Source organism: Trichoplax adhaerens, genomic scaffold (genome assembly GCF_000150275.1).
Source record: "Trichoplax adhaerens TRIADscaffold_2 genomic scaffold, whole genome shotgun sequence".
Lineage (NCBI taxonomy): Eukaryota > Metazoa > Placozoa > Uniplacotomia > Trichoplacea > Trichoplacidae > Trichoplax > Trichoplax adhaerens.
The window spans coordinates 9,185,408-9,203,452 of record NW_002060944.1 but is presented as its reverse complement, the minus strand read 5'-3'; the positions used below and the strand labels follow the sequence as shown (position 1 = coordinate 9,203,452).

Genomic DNA, 18,045 nt, shown 5'->3' with positions numbered 1-18,045 from the left:
GCTTTAATCAAAGTACGTCGAGAATAATAGCAGTAAGAATATACCATTATACCTTGTATTACAGTAAAAGAGTTATGTAACAGCTAAAACAATTGGTAGCTCAGAATTAATGTAAAGTACTACTTACTGGTTGTAGTAAAAGTAGCCACAAGCACAAACTTCATTGAAAGACAGCGCACTGATTTCGTACAGCGGTGTATTTCTCTTAAATAAGACGTGAACCAGTATTGACTAAGCTATCTGGTGCTACGTTATGAATGTTCAACAGAGACAAGGAGTATAACTTCGAACTTAATATCAAGTTTCTTATTAGTACACAGCTTTGGACAGCCAGCACCAAACGCATTGCTTCTTCGCGATAGCATCACTACTTAAAAATCTTACAAATTTTAAATCATACCGACCAGAATGCAGTACTTAACAGTAGCCTGGTAATTTCAGTAATTAGACAGTGCATTAATGAAAGAAAAATGCTATGATCTTCAATGATCTACACAAAGAGTGATACATAACTATTATATTTTTCAATGTTGCGCTTAAGAATATCTCCACAAGGGCCAAGAACACGTTCAAATCTTGCTCTATCCAGTTTGACACATTTCAGGGTGCTTGCTGCTTTAACTGTAGCTGCACGTGGTCGTTTCAATAAAAGAGCAATTTCACCTAGGGTGATCAATAGCCACAGCCTCTAGTTAGCATTGAATCGATATTGGAAATAAAAGCACTTTAGAAAATTCAATCAATCATACCAAAGTAGTCTGACGGTCCTAACTCTCCAACTTCGACGTATTCAGTATCACCTGGTTTTCGTTGTAGTACAACGGCTTTTCCTTCTAAAATAATAAAGAAATCTTCGCCAGGATCACCTTGTTGGATAACAATCTCGTTTTCTTCAAACTGTGCAGGTTCTAAAGAGTCTGCTACAGTGAGACGTTCCCATTGATCCAAAGATTCTAATATTGTACATGAGATAATTAGATCAATTGAATCTAGCTACTAAATCAAGCAGCTTGACAATCAACTACAAATAATGTTGTTGTTCAAAAGTACCTAAAATGGAAACTTTCTCTAAGAAGGATTCATATAATTTCCTCTTTCGCATTGTACTTCCCTAATGACATAATAATATATCAGTTATCATTTATGCCAACGCCGAGGCAAATTGAAATATTATCAGCCAATTGTTACCATGAGGATATGACGATAACTGTCGCTATCAATTGCCCATAATTTGCATTCAGTCTTAGCCTATATAAATAATAATATTGTCCAATGCATCAAGTTAGTCAAAGTTGCGGATTGCATAGGTAGAAAAATATCCCTATCATTAGGTTTATAACAGCATCAGAATATATCGCTTCATTCCACTACTCGGTTATTAAACAACTCATCGTAGTTAAACTAGAAAGAAGCTTACTAGCAATGCACTTTAGGTGATAGCTAAAAGTTACTATTGTTCCTTTACGCAATTTACCTTAATGGTAGCAGCTCTAGGTGTTCCATAAATCAATGCTAATTCACCAAAGCTTGCCATATCACCCAAAGTAGCAACCAATTTGTCACCGACATAAACCTACAAACACCACCGATTTAATAAACTACATTGATCAATTATCTCATTTAACACAAGTAGATAAAATCACTTACATCAACTTCTCCAGAATCCATTATGTAGAAATTGTCGCCCTCATCACCTAATACGTATGAACAATGAAATCAGTTCAGTTCGTTCGGTATAGACAGTAACGGAAAATTGAAAAAACAGAAAGTAGTCTTGGAAAAGGGCATTTCTATTATGCCATGATCGTAGTAATAGTATAATGAGTATTTGAAAGATTTCATTTTTATTCTAGGTTGGAATGTAGCTATGCGAGCAGACCTTGTCTGATGATGATGTCACCAGGCTTACTTTCACATGGAAACATAGCGTCAAAAATATCACTGTTTAAGAACAAAGTCCATTGTCAGCTAATATTGAAACGGTATTATCATTGAAAAAAGAGCATAAGACAAGGTTCGGTATCAATTATCGCTATTGCATAGTGACCTTCTTTCGTTATCATCCAGATGTGAAAATAAGATATTCTTTTCTATCGCTTTTGATAAAGCTTGCATGGTCTTAAAGTCTTTGGGTACAACCTAAGGTTTATTACAATTGACAATATGATCAGCCATGATTTATATACGTGGTAGAGATTTTGATCTTCCTACCAAGAGTTATACTGAATATGCGCTACATGGGTACAAGCGTGTGTAGAGTAATGTCGTATCCATCACGCTTACAATCGACGCTAGTTTGCGCTATTGGATTGTATAAGCGATAAGAAATTCTCTATGTACAACCTCTATCTACAGCACTAAGGTATACCTTCTTAACATATGTTGCAGCATCATCTTCGTTAATTACAGCACCACTAACACCACCTCTTCGTCTCCTACCAGTTGAAGCTGGTTCTGTAGTTGGTTCTTCATCTCTATCTTTGCTGTCTTCACTGCTAGACTGCCCTTGTAATTGCTTCTTTTTCTTTTCATTATAGTCCTTTAAAAAAAGAAGAATAATAACAAATAATCATTTGTATGCGTTGAAGGGGGAAGAATGAGAAAAAAAATAATACGTCCAGTCATCGCTAAGCGTAGTACTTTCTCCCATCGTCGTGGTACTGTCGTATTCTACTTGACAGTATATCAAGTAAAACAGACATTTCAACATTATAAAGGGAACAATCACTGTAATCATGCGAACTTGACAAGAGTATTGTATGCTATTTGCTAGGCCTAACGTATGACAATAGAGATGAAAAATGAACTCAAACTGCAATCCGATGGTTTCTATTTTTTCTTGAATGTCATGTTGTCTCTTTACTGATGGCTAAGGGTAAATTAAGGGCCATTGGAGGATGCAAGTGGCTACAGTGGTTGAATTGAGCAAGAAATGTTATGACCGATGCTGTCCATTCCATTTGTAATGCATCTTCTAGCTGACTGTCAACAGGCGTTCCATCCGTCCTCTCCAGCCTATTCCATTGTCCTGTTGACAATAGTCGAGTGGTACGTACTGTATCTATGGTGACATGTCTGTATTGAGAGTCATTGTGAGATGTGACACCTTTGGGCGCTGCAGCATCTTGAGTAGTGTAGAGTGGATGTGAGTCTTTTGACTGTAGGTATTGAAGTTTCTTGACTGTAGTTCCCGTTCTAGTAGAGGACAGCTTGAGTACTGTATCATACAGTTGATTGCAGTCAGCCACGACCTGGACAACGTCATGTACACAGTGTATAGTACTGTAGCGTACAGTCCAAGTCAGTGAAAGTTGGGACTGTACAAGGGGGGGGAGAAAAGAGACGCCACTTTGCGGTGTTAACATATGACTGTTACTATTGTATGGTATAGTCTATCGATTTACACCGGCCAAGTTGCAATGATCTGATGCGAGGCTGTTCAACGCGTCGAAACGCTCACTGCAAGTCTAGCCTACAGTACAGTATCAGACAGCGTGGATCCATTGGATTAGGTACTGAATCATGTTATCGTGCAATAGCTTGTTGTATCGACTTGCGACAACCATGGCTAGAATCATCATTTTTCAATGCCTTGTAGAATTCATCTGGCTTTGAAGACAAAAACTGGGCTGAATAAATTGCTTCCATTAAGGGAGAAATCGCCATCAATGTTGGCTTATACAGTAGGATTGATGGGTTGAAGATTGAATCAACGATTGGCTGTTGTAGAATTGACATTATCGACGTTGCAATCGGATGATTTTCAACTGTTGTCAAGGATAAATTCAGTCATTATTTTACACTTTAACGCCTCCACGCGACTGGTCAGTGACTATGTCCATTCTACAAGGGGAATTGAATCGGTCATAGGTAGAGTTGAAGTAGTAGACTTGGATGTACATGTGTGTGCCTTCTCTCTCTCTCTTTGCCTCTTGCGATGTGCACCATTGATAGACAATATTATTACATAGAATGCTTGGTAAGGATGCGATGAAATACCATCCACTTGGTTGGATGAAAGTCGCGGTTGGTCGATGTATGTATCGTCGATTGACGTTGGCTTCAACGAAGCAAATACCTAACAAGGCTGTCGACGATACTCGCAGCAAACAGCAATATACTTACTGGATAGGCAATGCATCGCTACTGTGGTATAACTTACGCTGTGGATAGTAGGGTATCATACACATTCAAGTGACAACAGACAAACATCAATGTTGGAATTTGTACAAAGTCAAGAATTCAATACAACTTTCTAGTTTGAAAAGAGGATGATGCTGCAGCGTTGCCTATGCTAACATGGACTAAACAGAGATAACTGTTGTACTACAAGTTCAACACTACACATTGTTGGAAAAATGTCCAATTTATTCCACGACTGAGGATAGAATAGTGTGTCATTTGCATTGAACTATTGTTCAACAGTGCTTGGAAAACATTGTGATGGTAACCACTTACCATCGATAAATTCTCAAAGTGGTCTCGCAAAAAGCTGAAAGGGTTGTTCGGTTGCGATATGCAAAGTTGTACTATGCTCTCCTTTAAGACAGCTTGTAGGTTGTGTTCTTCTACATATCTCTCACATTGTCGTAAACTTTCGGCGTCGGTATCTGCTTCAGTACCGCTGAAAGAGATCGTGGACGGCTTGGCCATTTTGCGATCAGTCCAGAGCCCTACTGTACAGAATTGGAGGCGGAGGAGTGTTAAAAAATTGCAACTTTACAGTACAGTACAGTACAGTGGTCGGTTTAAATGGTTGACTAGTAGGTGCAGTACTGAAATGTGCGCTGCACCACTATACACAGTACTGTAATACTCGCTCAACGCTGAGTACCTATTAGTCTACGGTGTGTCCACTAGTCTACAGTCCTCCGAGCCAGCAGCTTGGTACTGTACACTGTACAGTCCTATACAGCACATGGGACATATGGACGTCAGGACTTGGCGTCGGTTGTCTCGATGTGTATTTAACGTCCAAACACGAAAACTGGCCAAGCGTCTAAACGTCTCAATTTCCATTGTTACCCTAGTGTACAGTGTACAGTGCTACTGACTGTAGACGACGTACTGTAGCCTACTGCACTCGGTACTGTAGTGGAGTCAGGCTAATCATCAACCAAAATCAACAATCTACAGTACTGTATACTGTGTACTGGACAGTGTACACTAGAACGATCAACAATGGATCCTTTCCTACCTCCATGCAACAAATTAAAATTAATTAACTAACGGTTTACTTCCAACATTTTCGACAAGCATTACAATAAGATAAATTAACAGTGTCACTTGATTACATAGTGATTCCATCCTGTAGTAGATTACTACTAGCATACTACTAGCATAGATTCAACCAACTTGTGAGCTACAGTATACACGGGTAATTCAACAATTCTGACGACTCGTTATAGCCATTGGCTAAGTAGCAGCAACGACGTAGGGACAGTATTCCAATACTGTACAATCACATAGTTGTATGGGAGAAAATTGTTTTCTTTTTTTTTTTTTCATTGAATACTTCAAGGCACAGGCGATGCAGACTACGCTTGAATACCAACTTGCTACAGCGTCGATGTACGGTGGGTTACAAAAACAACACTATGGAATCTTCCTTTTGAATTATACTGTAAAGATCATGTGTTTAAAATAACATCAAGACCTACTCATCCATTACTAGAATAAATGCAGACTTGGAAATGTACAAGATACGCACTTTTCCTTTTATGAAACTCCAATTGTACTGTATTGAAGTTAAACAGGACATGACAATTTGCTGTAGATTCATGCTGTACACTGTACACAAGCCGACAGTCTACCGTTGGAAAATAATCTACTGCACCTTACAGCACTCTCATTTACCTTGAGTTTGCACTATTATTTTAATGGGAGGTATTATTTTACAGTTGTTGTAATTCCGATGTTTCTGTCGACATTGTTAAGAGAGAATATTGACATGATCGATGCCCCTTGAGGCGGTTGTTTCAGCTTATCACAACATCACAATGACGTCAACGATAGAATCACTACAGTACTGAAAATGATACCCACCCCCTTGCTACATAACCATACTGTACACTATACTAGTGCTGACGTCTTGGACAACGTCAACACGTACAGTATGGCGATTGTCAATGGATCCCGTATTGTATGGTGTATTTTCATGCCGTTTATTGACATGGATAGGTTTCGGGGTTGACCAACAAGCACAGTGGGAGGCTACAGTACGCTAAGGTAAGTACAGTACTATAGACTGTGGACTGTTCAATTGTCCATTGTATTGGGGGTAGGCTGACAGACAGATGGACTCTCCACTGATGGACCTACAGTACAGTACATGGAGTAGGGACCGGTCTCTAGAGTTACAGTATGTACAGTACATTGTACAGTAGGCTTCTTTTCTTTTTAAGGGGTTGACCAACAAGTCTGGACAGTACGCTATGGGTACTGCATTGGGCATAGACTGACAGACAAATGGACTGGCTCTGCTGATAGACCTACAGTACTGTACAGTACAACGTACTGTAGGCTGAGGAGTTGACCAACAAGAACAGTCGGAGACTACAGTACAGTGTACTGTACGGCACAGTACTATAGACTGTAGACCGTCCAGTGTACTGTAGTTAACGTGCAGACTGACAGACAAAAAGGACTCGCTTCATCCATGGCCCGGTGGAGTACAGTGTAGGATACACTGATCAAGATGTTGATGTATTGTATGAGAATGCAAATCGTCGAAGACACTATAGGCTGTCGACACAGTCCTGAGACTGCTGACTCTGCTTCTGACCAAATGAAACCGAGACTAGCTGAAATGGCAAGATGCAGAATGGCTGCAGCCAAGCAATAATAATTCAATTGGCTCTTCTATCTTTTGCAAAGACTGCAATTAAAACCAAGGAGGATTAAGCTGTTGTGAATGCAATCGTTGTATTGATACTGTCTAATACGGTACACAATTGCATAGAGGACAAGATGAAAACCAATAATAAGAAGAAGAAGAATAAGAAGAACAAGTCGAGGAAGAGCAAAGCAAAGAATAAGCTTAATCAGAAAGGTCTGGCATCTACAGAAAATGCCTCCGTCCCTGATCCAAAATTACAGGATACTACGACCGGCAATGATACCCATCCTGCTATAGATTATCTAAGAAAATGGCAAGATGATCGATCCAATTGGTCATTTAAAAAGAATAGGCAAGTTTGGTTACTGAAAAATATGATGGATGTCAGTAAGGTAAAGGACTATTTGCAGACTGACGAGTACGCGGTATAGACCAATGGATATCCTCAACATTTTTAAAGCTACTCTAGCCTCTAGACGCAAATCATAGTGCATTTCCATCGATTTACATATGGAAGATTATCAAAATGATACTACTGTAGTTGATTGACTGTAAGAGATTTATAGTCATTTTTTCCATTAATTCATCTCGATCATCATGTTCCACTGTGCAATGGACGATATGCATAGTTTATGGAAATGGCATATTCTAGTCAATGCCAGCTTTGTAGGTACTATATAGTTTCTGAATAGCTTGTTCCAGAGCTACAGTCTGCAATAATGCCACAGCCTAATTGTCTTTATAGACAGTAGAGAAATCATTATCCATTTACGCGTACAGGTAGCATGATGATGATTGTGTCCAACTTGTATACAGTACAGTACAGCAGTAAAGCGGTCATGAGCTCTAAAATTATACTCGTATCATCACTAGGTTAATTATAATTAATACTGCACTGTGCTTCTATACAGTAATTGAGTATGTGTCGTTGAAATTGACTAATATGATGTAAATTGAATTATAAAGGAGAGTAACGAATACATTAATAAATGTGTTTTAGGTTAGTGAAAGTGATTTTAAAACCTTGATAAAATACATGCAAGGCCTGCGTGGCTCAGCAAGAGATACCACTCTAAAATTTGCTAAAGAAAGAATGGATCAAGCTGATTCCGTTGATGTTTCTAAAGGTAATTGCAATCAAGTAATAGATTAAGCGCATTGATATTGTACTTTACGTTATACGAATCTCAATGGCTTACTTTACTATAAAAAATTTAATTTAATTTATTAATGAATCTTTACTAACTTTACTAGCCTTGACTTGTTCAATAGCCTCATAACTCTAGCTTACGTATTTGATTAGAATAGTCATAGTTTAACGTGTGGATTTACGTCGTCATAAGCACTTTATTGCCAAAAGTTTTTATGCACAGTTATAATTAATTACCTAATAGTAAATTTACACTCTATGTGCATGTTACAAAGTCTGCCAAGATATTAATCTACCAATTTATTACAATATTTTGCAGTACAAGAAACTGTGAAATCGCCACAATATAAGAGACTTTTAGAGACTTTAAGGATCCTAAGCTGAATAAATTGCATGAAAACTAGGCTGTAGTGAGGTTGATAACTGTAAGCTATCAACACAATTATTTTACAAATACTACAACTACTGCTTTATGTTGATTATTAAAGACAGTTCTATTTGTTCTACGATAAAGTACTCTAGTATTTTGATCGCTAGACAACGACAATTACCTTCACATTTACTTTTATTCAATTTCTGGTGTGAAATAGATTGATACTGTGTATACTGTACAGCAGCAATCTAATATTGCCTTTTTGTAATCACGATTACAAAGAAAAATTTATTGAAATCGGACCCTTCACTTTTCTAATCAAGTTTGAAATTATTCATCTGCTAATTAAATAAAATGAGAATTAATAGCAATTGTCCAACTATCCTGATTGTGGCTAGTGGTGGTAATTCACATTTCTACCTATATAAACCGGTAAATTCTCTATTGTTACTATATATACGCTGTTTTAGTATACAGTATTAAAAGACCTAATAGAGTTACTGTAGGTTACATTTCTCTCAATCAAGTTCGAATAGAGTCGCTCTGTCAGTCTAGCAAATTTAGAAACATTAGTACTGTAAACCTGAAGACACTGTAACGTGGCTTGTTTATTTATTTATTTATTTATTGATATCCTTGCAACATAGGACTACGCTCTTACAAGGTATCAACAAAACATAAGGAATTGATACAGATGAGCACAACGGGATACAAAAATACAGTGTTTAAGAATTGCTACAGTGCAGTAGTAATATTCATATTACAGTGTTTATCGAGCGCGGTATATTTCAGTCTACGTTAAATCTACATTAATAAATATTGCGTTATGTGAGATTAGTACAAGAGTTGATAACATCGAATGAGTACCGCTTTTTCAATTATAGTAATCGTACAACAATATCTATAATAGTATTCATTTTATTATTCAAAAATGAGGCATGATATAAACTAGCGAGCAAGTAATCTGTAAATTTGAAGTGCTTATGAGGAATCTGCTAGATGACTGTACTGTATTAGTAACTTGACGTCCAACATTTAATAGAGTGTCTCAGCAACGCCCTTAGTAAAACAGACCCATTTACGTATATTAACCTGGTATCTGAGTTGTATTTTCTGACGTAGAGATCTGGCAAAACGCCATTTTTAAAATGGTAATACAATCTTGTTATTAGTAAAAACAATTCTAATTCCAATCGACTCCAATTTGTCTACGATTACCAAAATCGGAATTAATATGATTGTTGTTTATCTAATACGCTCAAGTCAGTTCTTGCTGTAGCTCTTATATAAGTCTTATGACGATAATCATGAAGCTATACAACCTACCCTGCACGAAGCTGACATGGACAAATAGTCAGAGTCTAGACACTACCAGACACCAGACTCGTCGATAGCAAAATTGACTTCATGACTACGTCAACGAATCAATATGATGTCTTGCAGCTATTGGCTTTATCGTAACAAACAAGTTTGAGTAATTTAATTACATTCTATCTAAATTTTTATAACTCGCATGCATGAGAAATGAATTAAAACCACAAATGTCGTTACAGTTAATAACAGCTATTAGTTATAGTCAGTGGTCTCATTATGAAAAATTTTAAAGCCCATAATACCCACTGTTTCTTTTCAATTTCTATAGTTTACAATTAGTACCGTAGATGGTGACAGCGTTAAAAAAGGAAATCTATAGTAGTATGATCAAATTTTATATATTCATAAGCATGTATTCCTTATCGAAAACTATTGTAGCCATGTCTTAAAATTTAATTTATTCCGTTTAAGGTATTCTATGCCGACTATGCTTAGTAAATTTTCTTGAATAGCATTTTTGTAAATGTTTCACCGATGCGAATGTTGTCCATCAACGTTATTATCCATTTTTTGCATACTGCATTGGTACAATCTGAGTTAGAAATTAGCTATTTCTTAATAACTCAAACCTTCCTTAAAAAAGTGTCTCGTTACTTATTACGTGCTATCATAAAAAATTTATTTTGCCTTAGAAAATGATAATTATACCTGTTAGTAGCGTAATAATCGATATTAGCAGCTGTAAGTAATAACAATCTATTTTCAGTAACAATAAAGTTTTGATTGCTTTGGTTCGTTAATACAGTATTGCTGGGCAATTTTTAAACAAATTGGCCTTTAAGTTTTATTTTTACGACATGTAAACTAGTTGATAACTATTTTCACATAATGGAAATTAGTCTTCTATTTCTTCTTCCTCTTTAAAAATTATATTAAGAGGTTTTAGTAATCTTGGTAGGAAAAGGATACTTTCAGAGTTTACCTAATCAAAATTTGTATACAGGTAACGTTAACATCATCAACAACAATACGGCAGTCTCAAATAGTTTAACACGTAAAAGAGTAATAAAATTACTGCGGTTACCGTCATGTGGTCATAAGCGATTCCAGTTCGATCGCTATAATTCTCACTAAAAGCTGGAATTTTAGGATACCGTTGGCTGAAATGCGTAAGAATGGTAAATTTTGCATTCATTTTAACACCAATTTCAATTGCTTCGGATGTCGTGCTATAGAATAGGATCGAATTGAATTAGGTAAATAGCAAGCATTCATAATGCATTTTAAGAAATAAGAATACGAGTATACATAATTAATCAGAGTAACCATAATTTTTAATTTAAGAATGGTGAAAAAATTTTTATAGTAAAGACTTGAAATAAAAAATTAACCTGTGCTTTCTACTTCTGGCTTCATCGACTAAATCATCTTCGAAAGTGGCTTCATGTATTAATACGTCTGCATCCTTACCTATTAGATGTAGGCATTAATTACATAACAATGAGCACTTTATATTACAAGAACTTCTCATTTTAATGAAACGAAAAAGTTATTGGTAGATATGAACCAATTTCAACAAATTTAGAACTTGGTTGGGTATCGCCTGAATAAGCTAGCTTCCAGCCTTCTCTGTGTGTTAGAGCTATGCAAAAAGCTCCTTTACAGTGATCTGCATAAACGGTTTTCAGCTAACAATATAAGAGTAATCGGTTATTTCTTGCAATAGGATAAAGCATGGCCTGCTACAAAGATTAATTAAATCATGATTTTCCTAACTTTTATAATGCCTAATTCGGTTTTTACTACATCACTAAATACACAAACTTCCTTAAAGAATTCTGTGGCTGACATAAATCTAAAATACAACAAGAGTATAAGTATGCAGCAGCAAGTTTGTTTTTCATATTAGGTCAACAATTAACGATAAAGGAAATGGTAATCAGTATCTAGTTACCTCCATTGTACACTTTCAAAATACGAATTATATTCGTTTAAGAACTTGTTTATTGCCCATGGTCCAATAACATAAAGAGGTGAATAATATCCATCGGTACTCTAAATAGTAATGCGTAATTTAGTTGCTAATCAGGTTCTTTTCTTAGACTAGTAGGAAAGTTAGATATAAGAGATCGACAGACAGTAATCTTTTGCCATGAATACAAGTATTTACGAGTGCCGATGAGGAATAACATATTAGTTATGTAAAATTTAACCTGAGTAGCCCGTTTATGCTCCAGTAATACTTCAACGATACCCTAAATAGAAAGGTAGTCGTAATTTAATCAATTATAGCATTAATCAATTCATATTTATTTAATACCTGATGATGGTCAGCGTGCATATGGGATATGAAGATAAATTTCAGCTGTCGCAAGATATCGCTTAGTTCGCTACCATAGTGTCGATATAATTGCCCAAACGTACCCTCGCCACAATCCATTAACATGCAGCTATTCTTACTAATTGGAATAATAATTTTATAATTTCAAATTTCAATTGATTAAAATCGTCATTTACGTTATTTTAAAAATTAATTAAGTAGTTAATTAAAATGATTTTACGCTATGCACACTAGACCAACTTTAGACGTAACAAAATGGAGGAGACATTTCTATATTTCGATGGATAGCAGGAGCCGGTACCGAGAAATACAATTTCACCGTGCCTGCCAATAAGATTGCGTTGTACAGGTGATGTAGCTTTAACAGATAGTGTACGATTCTCTCTATCCAAAATGTCTTGATTACTAAATTGTATAGCATTTTTGATATCCATTCGATTATTAATCTTTTCCACAATCGAATTTACGTTCGTTTCTTGCAAAATCTTTGACCTATCGAATAATTAAAATTGACGTTAGTTGCACAAGTCGAAAGATCAATAAGGTGCAGCGATAAAGCAAAAAATCTCAGACCTGTCGAAACCCATAAGACTGCGTGGTCTGAAATGATACGTTAATAAAGTATCGGTAATTATCCAGTTATTTGGCACTTTCTTGTCAACCTTATACAATCGGTAACAGCATTTTTGTTAACGCTAATAAATCAGTAATGCAACTGTATGATAGTAGGTACTGAAATTGAATAATACAAGCAGTCTCATAATTACGGGTCTTAATTTGTTATATTTCAGCAGTGGAAAAATTTCTGAACTTAAAGCATGTAATTTGTGATAGCTTTCTTCAGAGATAATTGGTGTTACTCCACCGCATACATCTGAATTTAATACCAAATGCTTCGTGTTTGGACCAAATCTAGTTATAGTAAGAAAATTTGAAGTATTTACTTACTTTAGCCATTTTATAGATATAATTTGTTGTCATTATTAGTAATTTCCGTTTTTGTACAGGTTTTTATAGAAATCTACATTAGCAAATATACTTTTTAGTCCAGTCCAAGTATGCGGTATTTTCTATCACATTCATTGGACAGATATGCAACATCAATTCTGGTTGTTGATTTTCGCCATTAGTAAAATAACTGTAAGGCAATAAATTGAACATTTGGTCACAAGTGCGCATCTGATTATTTTATTCAACTTAGTTATACCTTTCAAAACGATTACAACCAACCAGTTGAGGGATATGATCCAGAGTTGGGCAATGAATGACTAAGGATGTTACAAAAATGTTTTTATGCAATAGTAATAGCTAGTGGCAATACTTAATTATTTTTTTTTTATATAGTAAACATTTTACAAAAATATTTCAAATATTAACATACTCATAAATACCATTCCTGGCTCTTGTGGGCCTACACAGTCTTCTGGCCTTACCTAAGTATGATCATTTGCAAGTTATACAGCCTATTAAAATCTAATGCGCAAATCTTTAATATTTTGTTCTTAAAAGAATGCTACATGTTGGAGGTATCAATGATAACTATAGAATTACCACAGTGCCATTCCGGAGAGTAATAGTTTGTCCCATTATCAGCGATTTTCTCAATTTGTTGCTGTTTATGGACAATTATTTTCGATTAAATTATTTATTTCTGTAGTAAAAGTGTGCATTGAAACCATTCATATAAGCTAGCTAATGCATACTTAGGTACACCTAATGCTTCAGCTTTATCGTTCAAAAATTTTCCTGGTAATTGTGAAAGCTGAATTAAAGATGGAGAAATAAGACGACCATTATTTAGAAATATAATAAATTGCTATAGCTTTGTATCATCGATTTATAATACCATTTGTCATAGCCGAAGTAAAATACTAATGTATTGAAGAATAATAAGTGGCTTATGTTAGGTAACAAATAGATCCATTCTTAACCATTAATAAACTATAACCTGACAGATGTAGCTAATAATGGTAGGTTGCTGAGGATTTTGATAATTATAAACATGAGATGTAGGAAATCTTTCTTCGGAAACTTTCATTTTTTTATTTTTATTCATTGATGCCTCGGAATCTGGATGATGTTCAATTTGATCCTTTAAAGGTACACCTAACTATGACTATGTCAGATTATCACTTTTGATACTTAAAATATACGTTACCTTCGGAAGTCTCATAAAGTGATGAGCCCACATCTAGTAAAAATTTTAGAATAGATTGCACAAATTACTCGTATATCAATAAAAGATGTAGGCTAATTTGAATATCAACAACTAACCATCAATAACAACAGGCCATAACTTGATGTTTTCATCTTGAAAATAGGGTGTATCATTAGTAAATGTTAAATGCCCTAAGAGTGCAAGATTGAAAGTCCAGGTTACTGGAACATTCACTGACTGTAATCAATTAAGATCGTCAAACAGATTGCCGAACTTTTTACGCTGGTGATTGTTACTCTAATAATCACATGATGTAAACTTATTGAATATACGAATAGTACGTATAATCAGGATTATGGGCATCTTTAACAAATCAATATACGTTCATTTAATAGTAAAGCTTGGTAAAGGCATACTATTCATATTGTTAATCTTATTCAAAGATAATAATAAATGAAAATGATATCGGACATACTGAAGTTCAGTTTTTGATGGAAAATGTAAAACCTAGTGGCATTAATGTAGGCTTCCTGCAAGTTGTTGAAAACATGATTTGAAAACAAATACCAATTACTAAGATCGCTATTGCTTGTATAAGAAAACAACTCACGAGACTGGGCGGTCCCCATAAATTGATCGGGGTTTTAATATCATCTTCTTCATTAATGGTAAGCGCGAGGCCTATGCATCGGTCATGGTATTATCATAGCTATTAGTATTGATGCAAAACGGTATGACATGTCATCAAGATATCAGGTAGAAAGAGTGCTATTACGATTTACCTGGTAAGCCGCCAACCGCATTGAAATCAGCACGAGTCATAAAAATATTTCTTAGCTTTAACGGATGGATCTTAATCCTACGTCAAATTTAAGCATTATTTCATGTATGCTACGATGATTGATTTAGAATTGATCATCACTCCTATGATCTGTAAATTCCAATTGATGCAATTGCAGTCTATCGTCCATCTTACCGATTTCGATTGATTATTCTTTGTATACCTGCACCGCAATTAAATAGATACCTAAAATATCGTCGATAAGCGTATATTAGGATGTGATCGAGGTGACATTAGCGTAAAATAGAGATGCAGTTTGGGTGTGTAAAATGAATGAATCATTTTCTTCTTCAAATACGAGTATTAGCGCCTATCGTCATCGATATCAAAGTCTAGAGTAAGCTTGCATATTTATCAGTATCCACTAAAACTATTCAAGTGCAATAATGAGCATTTCCGAGATGTGCTTTTTTTAATTGGATTATTCAGAATGGAAATTAACATCAACTTGTTTTCGCTACTGGTTCGATTTTATATGAACTTTGCAAGTTGGCAAGTAGTGATATTAGATGCTCGCATCAATAACGTTCAAGGCTATCCTATTCTAAATCAATCCATCAGGTAGACTTGATACCTTTGATTTTCCGTAAAGAGTAGGAAAGAAGCAGGAGCATCTTTGCTACCGTTACCCAAGATTTGAAGATATACTTTATTTAGCTTGGAGGCAGACATTGATTTTGATATCCTACTCAATTTCCTGGATAATTGCTTGAATATCATTGAAGAAAAGATGAGCTACTAGTGCAATCTTGTGACACCACTGAAATGCCTTGCCTAGAGTTGGAGAGAAATGGCTTCACTTTGAAGGATTTAATGGACCATCAATGAAGTAGGTAAACGCTGTGTTGAAATTGCAACAACATGAGAGTTGATTTCTCTGCAGTCTCAAGTTAGTGCTACCATGGCAATCGCCATTTTGCTTAGGTCAGGTCACCTCTCAACGCCTCAATCAATGAATCAGTACAGCTGGTGGAGACTAGAGACCGTGGAATGAGTTTATGGGCATTGCTCGTGCGCATAACGCCGCATATTACTGTAGAAAAGTCGCGAAATCTTTACTAGGGTTTGTATAGGAATTATGGTTGGAACTTTCCAACCGTATCAACCAGCACTACAGCATATTGCACACTAGAGACTCTAAAGGTCTGTACTGTACACTGTACTCTACAGTACAAGTACTGTATTCATAGAATCCTTCAGTATGCGCATGTACGATTTAGTAAGCTTCATTGTATAGGGTACTGTTCTAACCGTGACTAAAAGACTATACTGTCGTTGTAACTCCAGGAACACATAGAGTACTTGCTACCAAGTTGGCGTCGTCATAGTATACTGTATGTGATATAGATCATAAAGGTATTGAAATACCTGGAAACTCCTCTGGACGGACAGACACTTGGCCTACTTGGGTCGATAAATTGTGGCAAACACTTCAATCATTCAGTATGCGCATGTACGATTAGTAAGTTCCATTGTATAGGGTACTGTTCTAACCGTGACTAGAAGACTATACCGTCCTTCTAACTCCAGGAACATATGGAGTACTTGCTACCAAGTTGGCGTAGTTATATAGACTACTAGAAAAATACCTGGAACTCCTTTGGACGGACAGACACTTGGCCTACTTCGGTCGATCAATTATGGCAAACACTCCTTTATGACAAATAGGCAGATAGTCGATTTTGAATGGACTGATTTTTTCTAAATGAAGTAATATTCCAATGCATTCCATTGCCTGCTACTAAGTTCTGCTTAGAAGCAGTTCAATCAGATCATGAATGTTATTCAAATTAATACGAGTGATTTAGAAAACAAAGACGAAAGATCTGTACTGAGTAACTATTTTTCCACATTTTTAGCCTTCTCTGGTATGAAAAGTCCGTCCATCCGAGGACAGTGGCAGGTCCAGTTGTCCATGGCATCGTGAACCAGTTGCTGCAATGTCGTCCAACGAGAAGTTAACTTGAGATTAATTATGCTGTATATTCACTAATTTTCCCACTTGTTGTTCATCAAGAAGCCTTTCCCAATTCGAGTCCATTTTATCCTGTAAGCAGCACAAATCGATCTACAAAGATGCAGCCAGCAATAAATACAGACTGCCTCGACTATACAGTGTTTGTGTCAGTAGCTTGTACTAGTAGACTCCATATAGAGCGATGAAGAATAAGAATTTTGAATACAACGTCAATGCGATGATTATTTCGCATCTCACTACAGAACCATTCACTCCGAATCGCAGTCTACACCATGTAATCGTCGCTGCAGTTTCAGTTAGTAGACGACAACTAGGACAAGGCAAAATGATTACCCACGAAGATTTCGTCATTAACTAAACATATGGCTAAGCCACTGGGCCTGATTGCTATTCGTGATTGATTATTTGTCATCGAATCATATCAACAGCTACCGTAGGCAGTATCGATGATAGCGATAATAGGTAGTTTTCATGCTACGGCAATACTAGTCCAACGATATGCATAAAAGTTGGCATGATTTCCTCCATCGTGATGATAGCAAGTCATGGTGATTGATTGGAATTTACTAGCAGATTGTTGTAGCTCGACTTAAGGATTGTTATGGGTACACCGATCAATATTGTTAGCCGTTTCGAAGGTAGGTGTTAATTTATTATTTAGCTCGTGTTTGCACAGGCCGATCGTGGCGATAATCATCGGCCATGTTGATCCTTCATTGGGGCCAAAGTTGAAAGGCGATCGGATACGATCGATAGACTTGAGTCCCCCTTGAAGCGAGTTCAAGAATATGCGGTGCAGGCCTAAAAAATGTCTTGCTGATCACCCGCTGTCTATGAAGGCAACAGTAACATCGCGATAAGTTACTCACTTTCAGCCGTCGATCCTCGCCATTTTTCCATATCTCATCAATCATTCCATCGTAGGATGATAATTGGATCTACTGGAGATCGATGGAGATCCTCAATGTAGACCTAAATTGACCTTATTGAATCCGTCTCCTGCATGGATTATTCGATCATAAATCGACTTAAAAATACAGTCAACAATGCCG

General features: G+C 36.2%; 4 protein-coding genes across 4 annotated transcripts; 1 reads left to right on the top strand and 3 right to left on the bottom strand.

Moving 5' to 3' along the window:
* Positions 1-490: 490 nt before the first annotated feature.
* TRIADDRAFT_37279 (uncharacterized protein) lies at positions 491-4,653 on the bottom strand (the record flags this gene model as incomplete). Its single annotated transcript, XM_002109645.1, has 10 exons — positions 491-663; positions 750-953; positions 1,051-1,111; positions 1,189-1,248; positions 1,475-1,573; positions 1,648-1,694; positions 1,880-1,941; positions 2,048-2,139; positions 2,369-2,524; positions 4,459-4,653. The coding sequence occupies 10 exons, from the start codon at positions 4,651-4,653 to the stop codon at positions 491-493; spliced, it is 1,149 nt and encodes a 382-aa protein (XP_002109681.1).
* A 2,316-nt stretch (positions 4,654-6,969) lies between these two features.
* On the top strand, positions 6,970-8,118 carry TRIADDRAFT_53944 (uncharacterized protein; the record flags this gene model as incomplete). The annotated part of the gene is made up of 3 exons (XM_002110157.1): positions 6,970-7,230; positions 7,839-7,965; positions 8,093-8,118. 3 exons carry the CDS (start codon positions 6,970-6,972, stop codon positions 8,116-8,118), a joined length of 414 nt encoding a protein of 137 aa, XP_002110193.1.
* Positions 8,119-10,570: 2,452 nt separating this feature from the next.
* On the bottom strand, positions 10,571-12,973 carry TRIADDRAFT_53943 (uncharacterized protein; the record flags this gene model as incomplete). Its single annotated transcript, XM_002109644.1, has 11 exons — positions 10,571-10,657; positions 10,760-10,904; positions 11,067-11,145; positions 11,243-11,363; positions 11,452-11,530; positions 11,630-11,730; positions 11,889-11,930; positions 11,996-12,134; positions 12,257-12,508; positions 12,590-12,678; positions 12,965-12,973. 11 exons carry the CDS (start codon positions 12,971-12,973, stop codon positions 10,571-10,573), a joined length of 1,143 nt encoding a protein of 380 aa, XP_002109680.1.
* Positions 12,974-13,213: 240 nt separating this feature from the next.
* TRIADDRAFT_53942 (uncharacterized protein) lies at positions 13,214-15,687 on the bottom strand (the record flags this gene model as incomplete). The annotated part of the gene is made up of 11 exons (XM_002109643.1): positions 13,214-13,284; positions 13,398-13,449; positions 13,568-13,628; positions 13,720-13,778; positions 13,965-14,086; positions 14,175-14,207; positions 14,291-14,411; positions 14,785-14,855; positions 14,957-15,033; positions 15,151-15,201; positions 15,590-15,687. 11 exons carry the CDS (start codon positions 15,685-15,687, stop codon positions 13,214-13,216), a joined length of 816 nt encoding a protein of 271 aa, XP_002109679.1.
* Between the last annotated feature and the right edge of the window lie 2,358 nt (positions 15,688-18,045).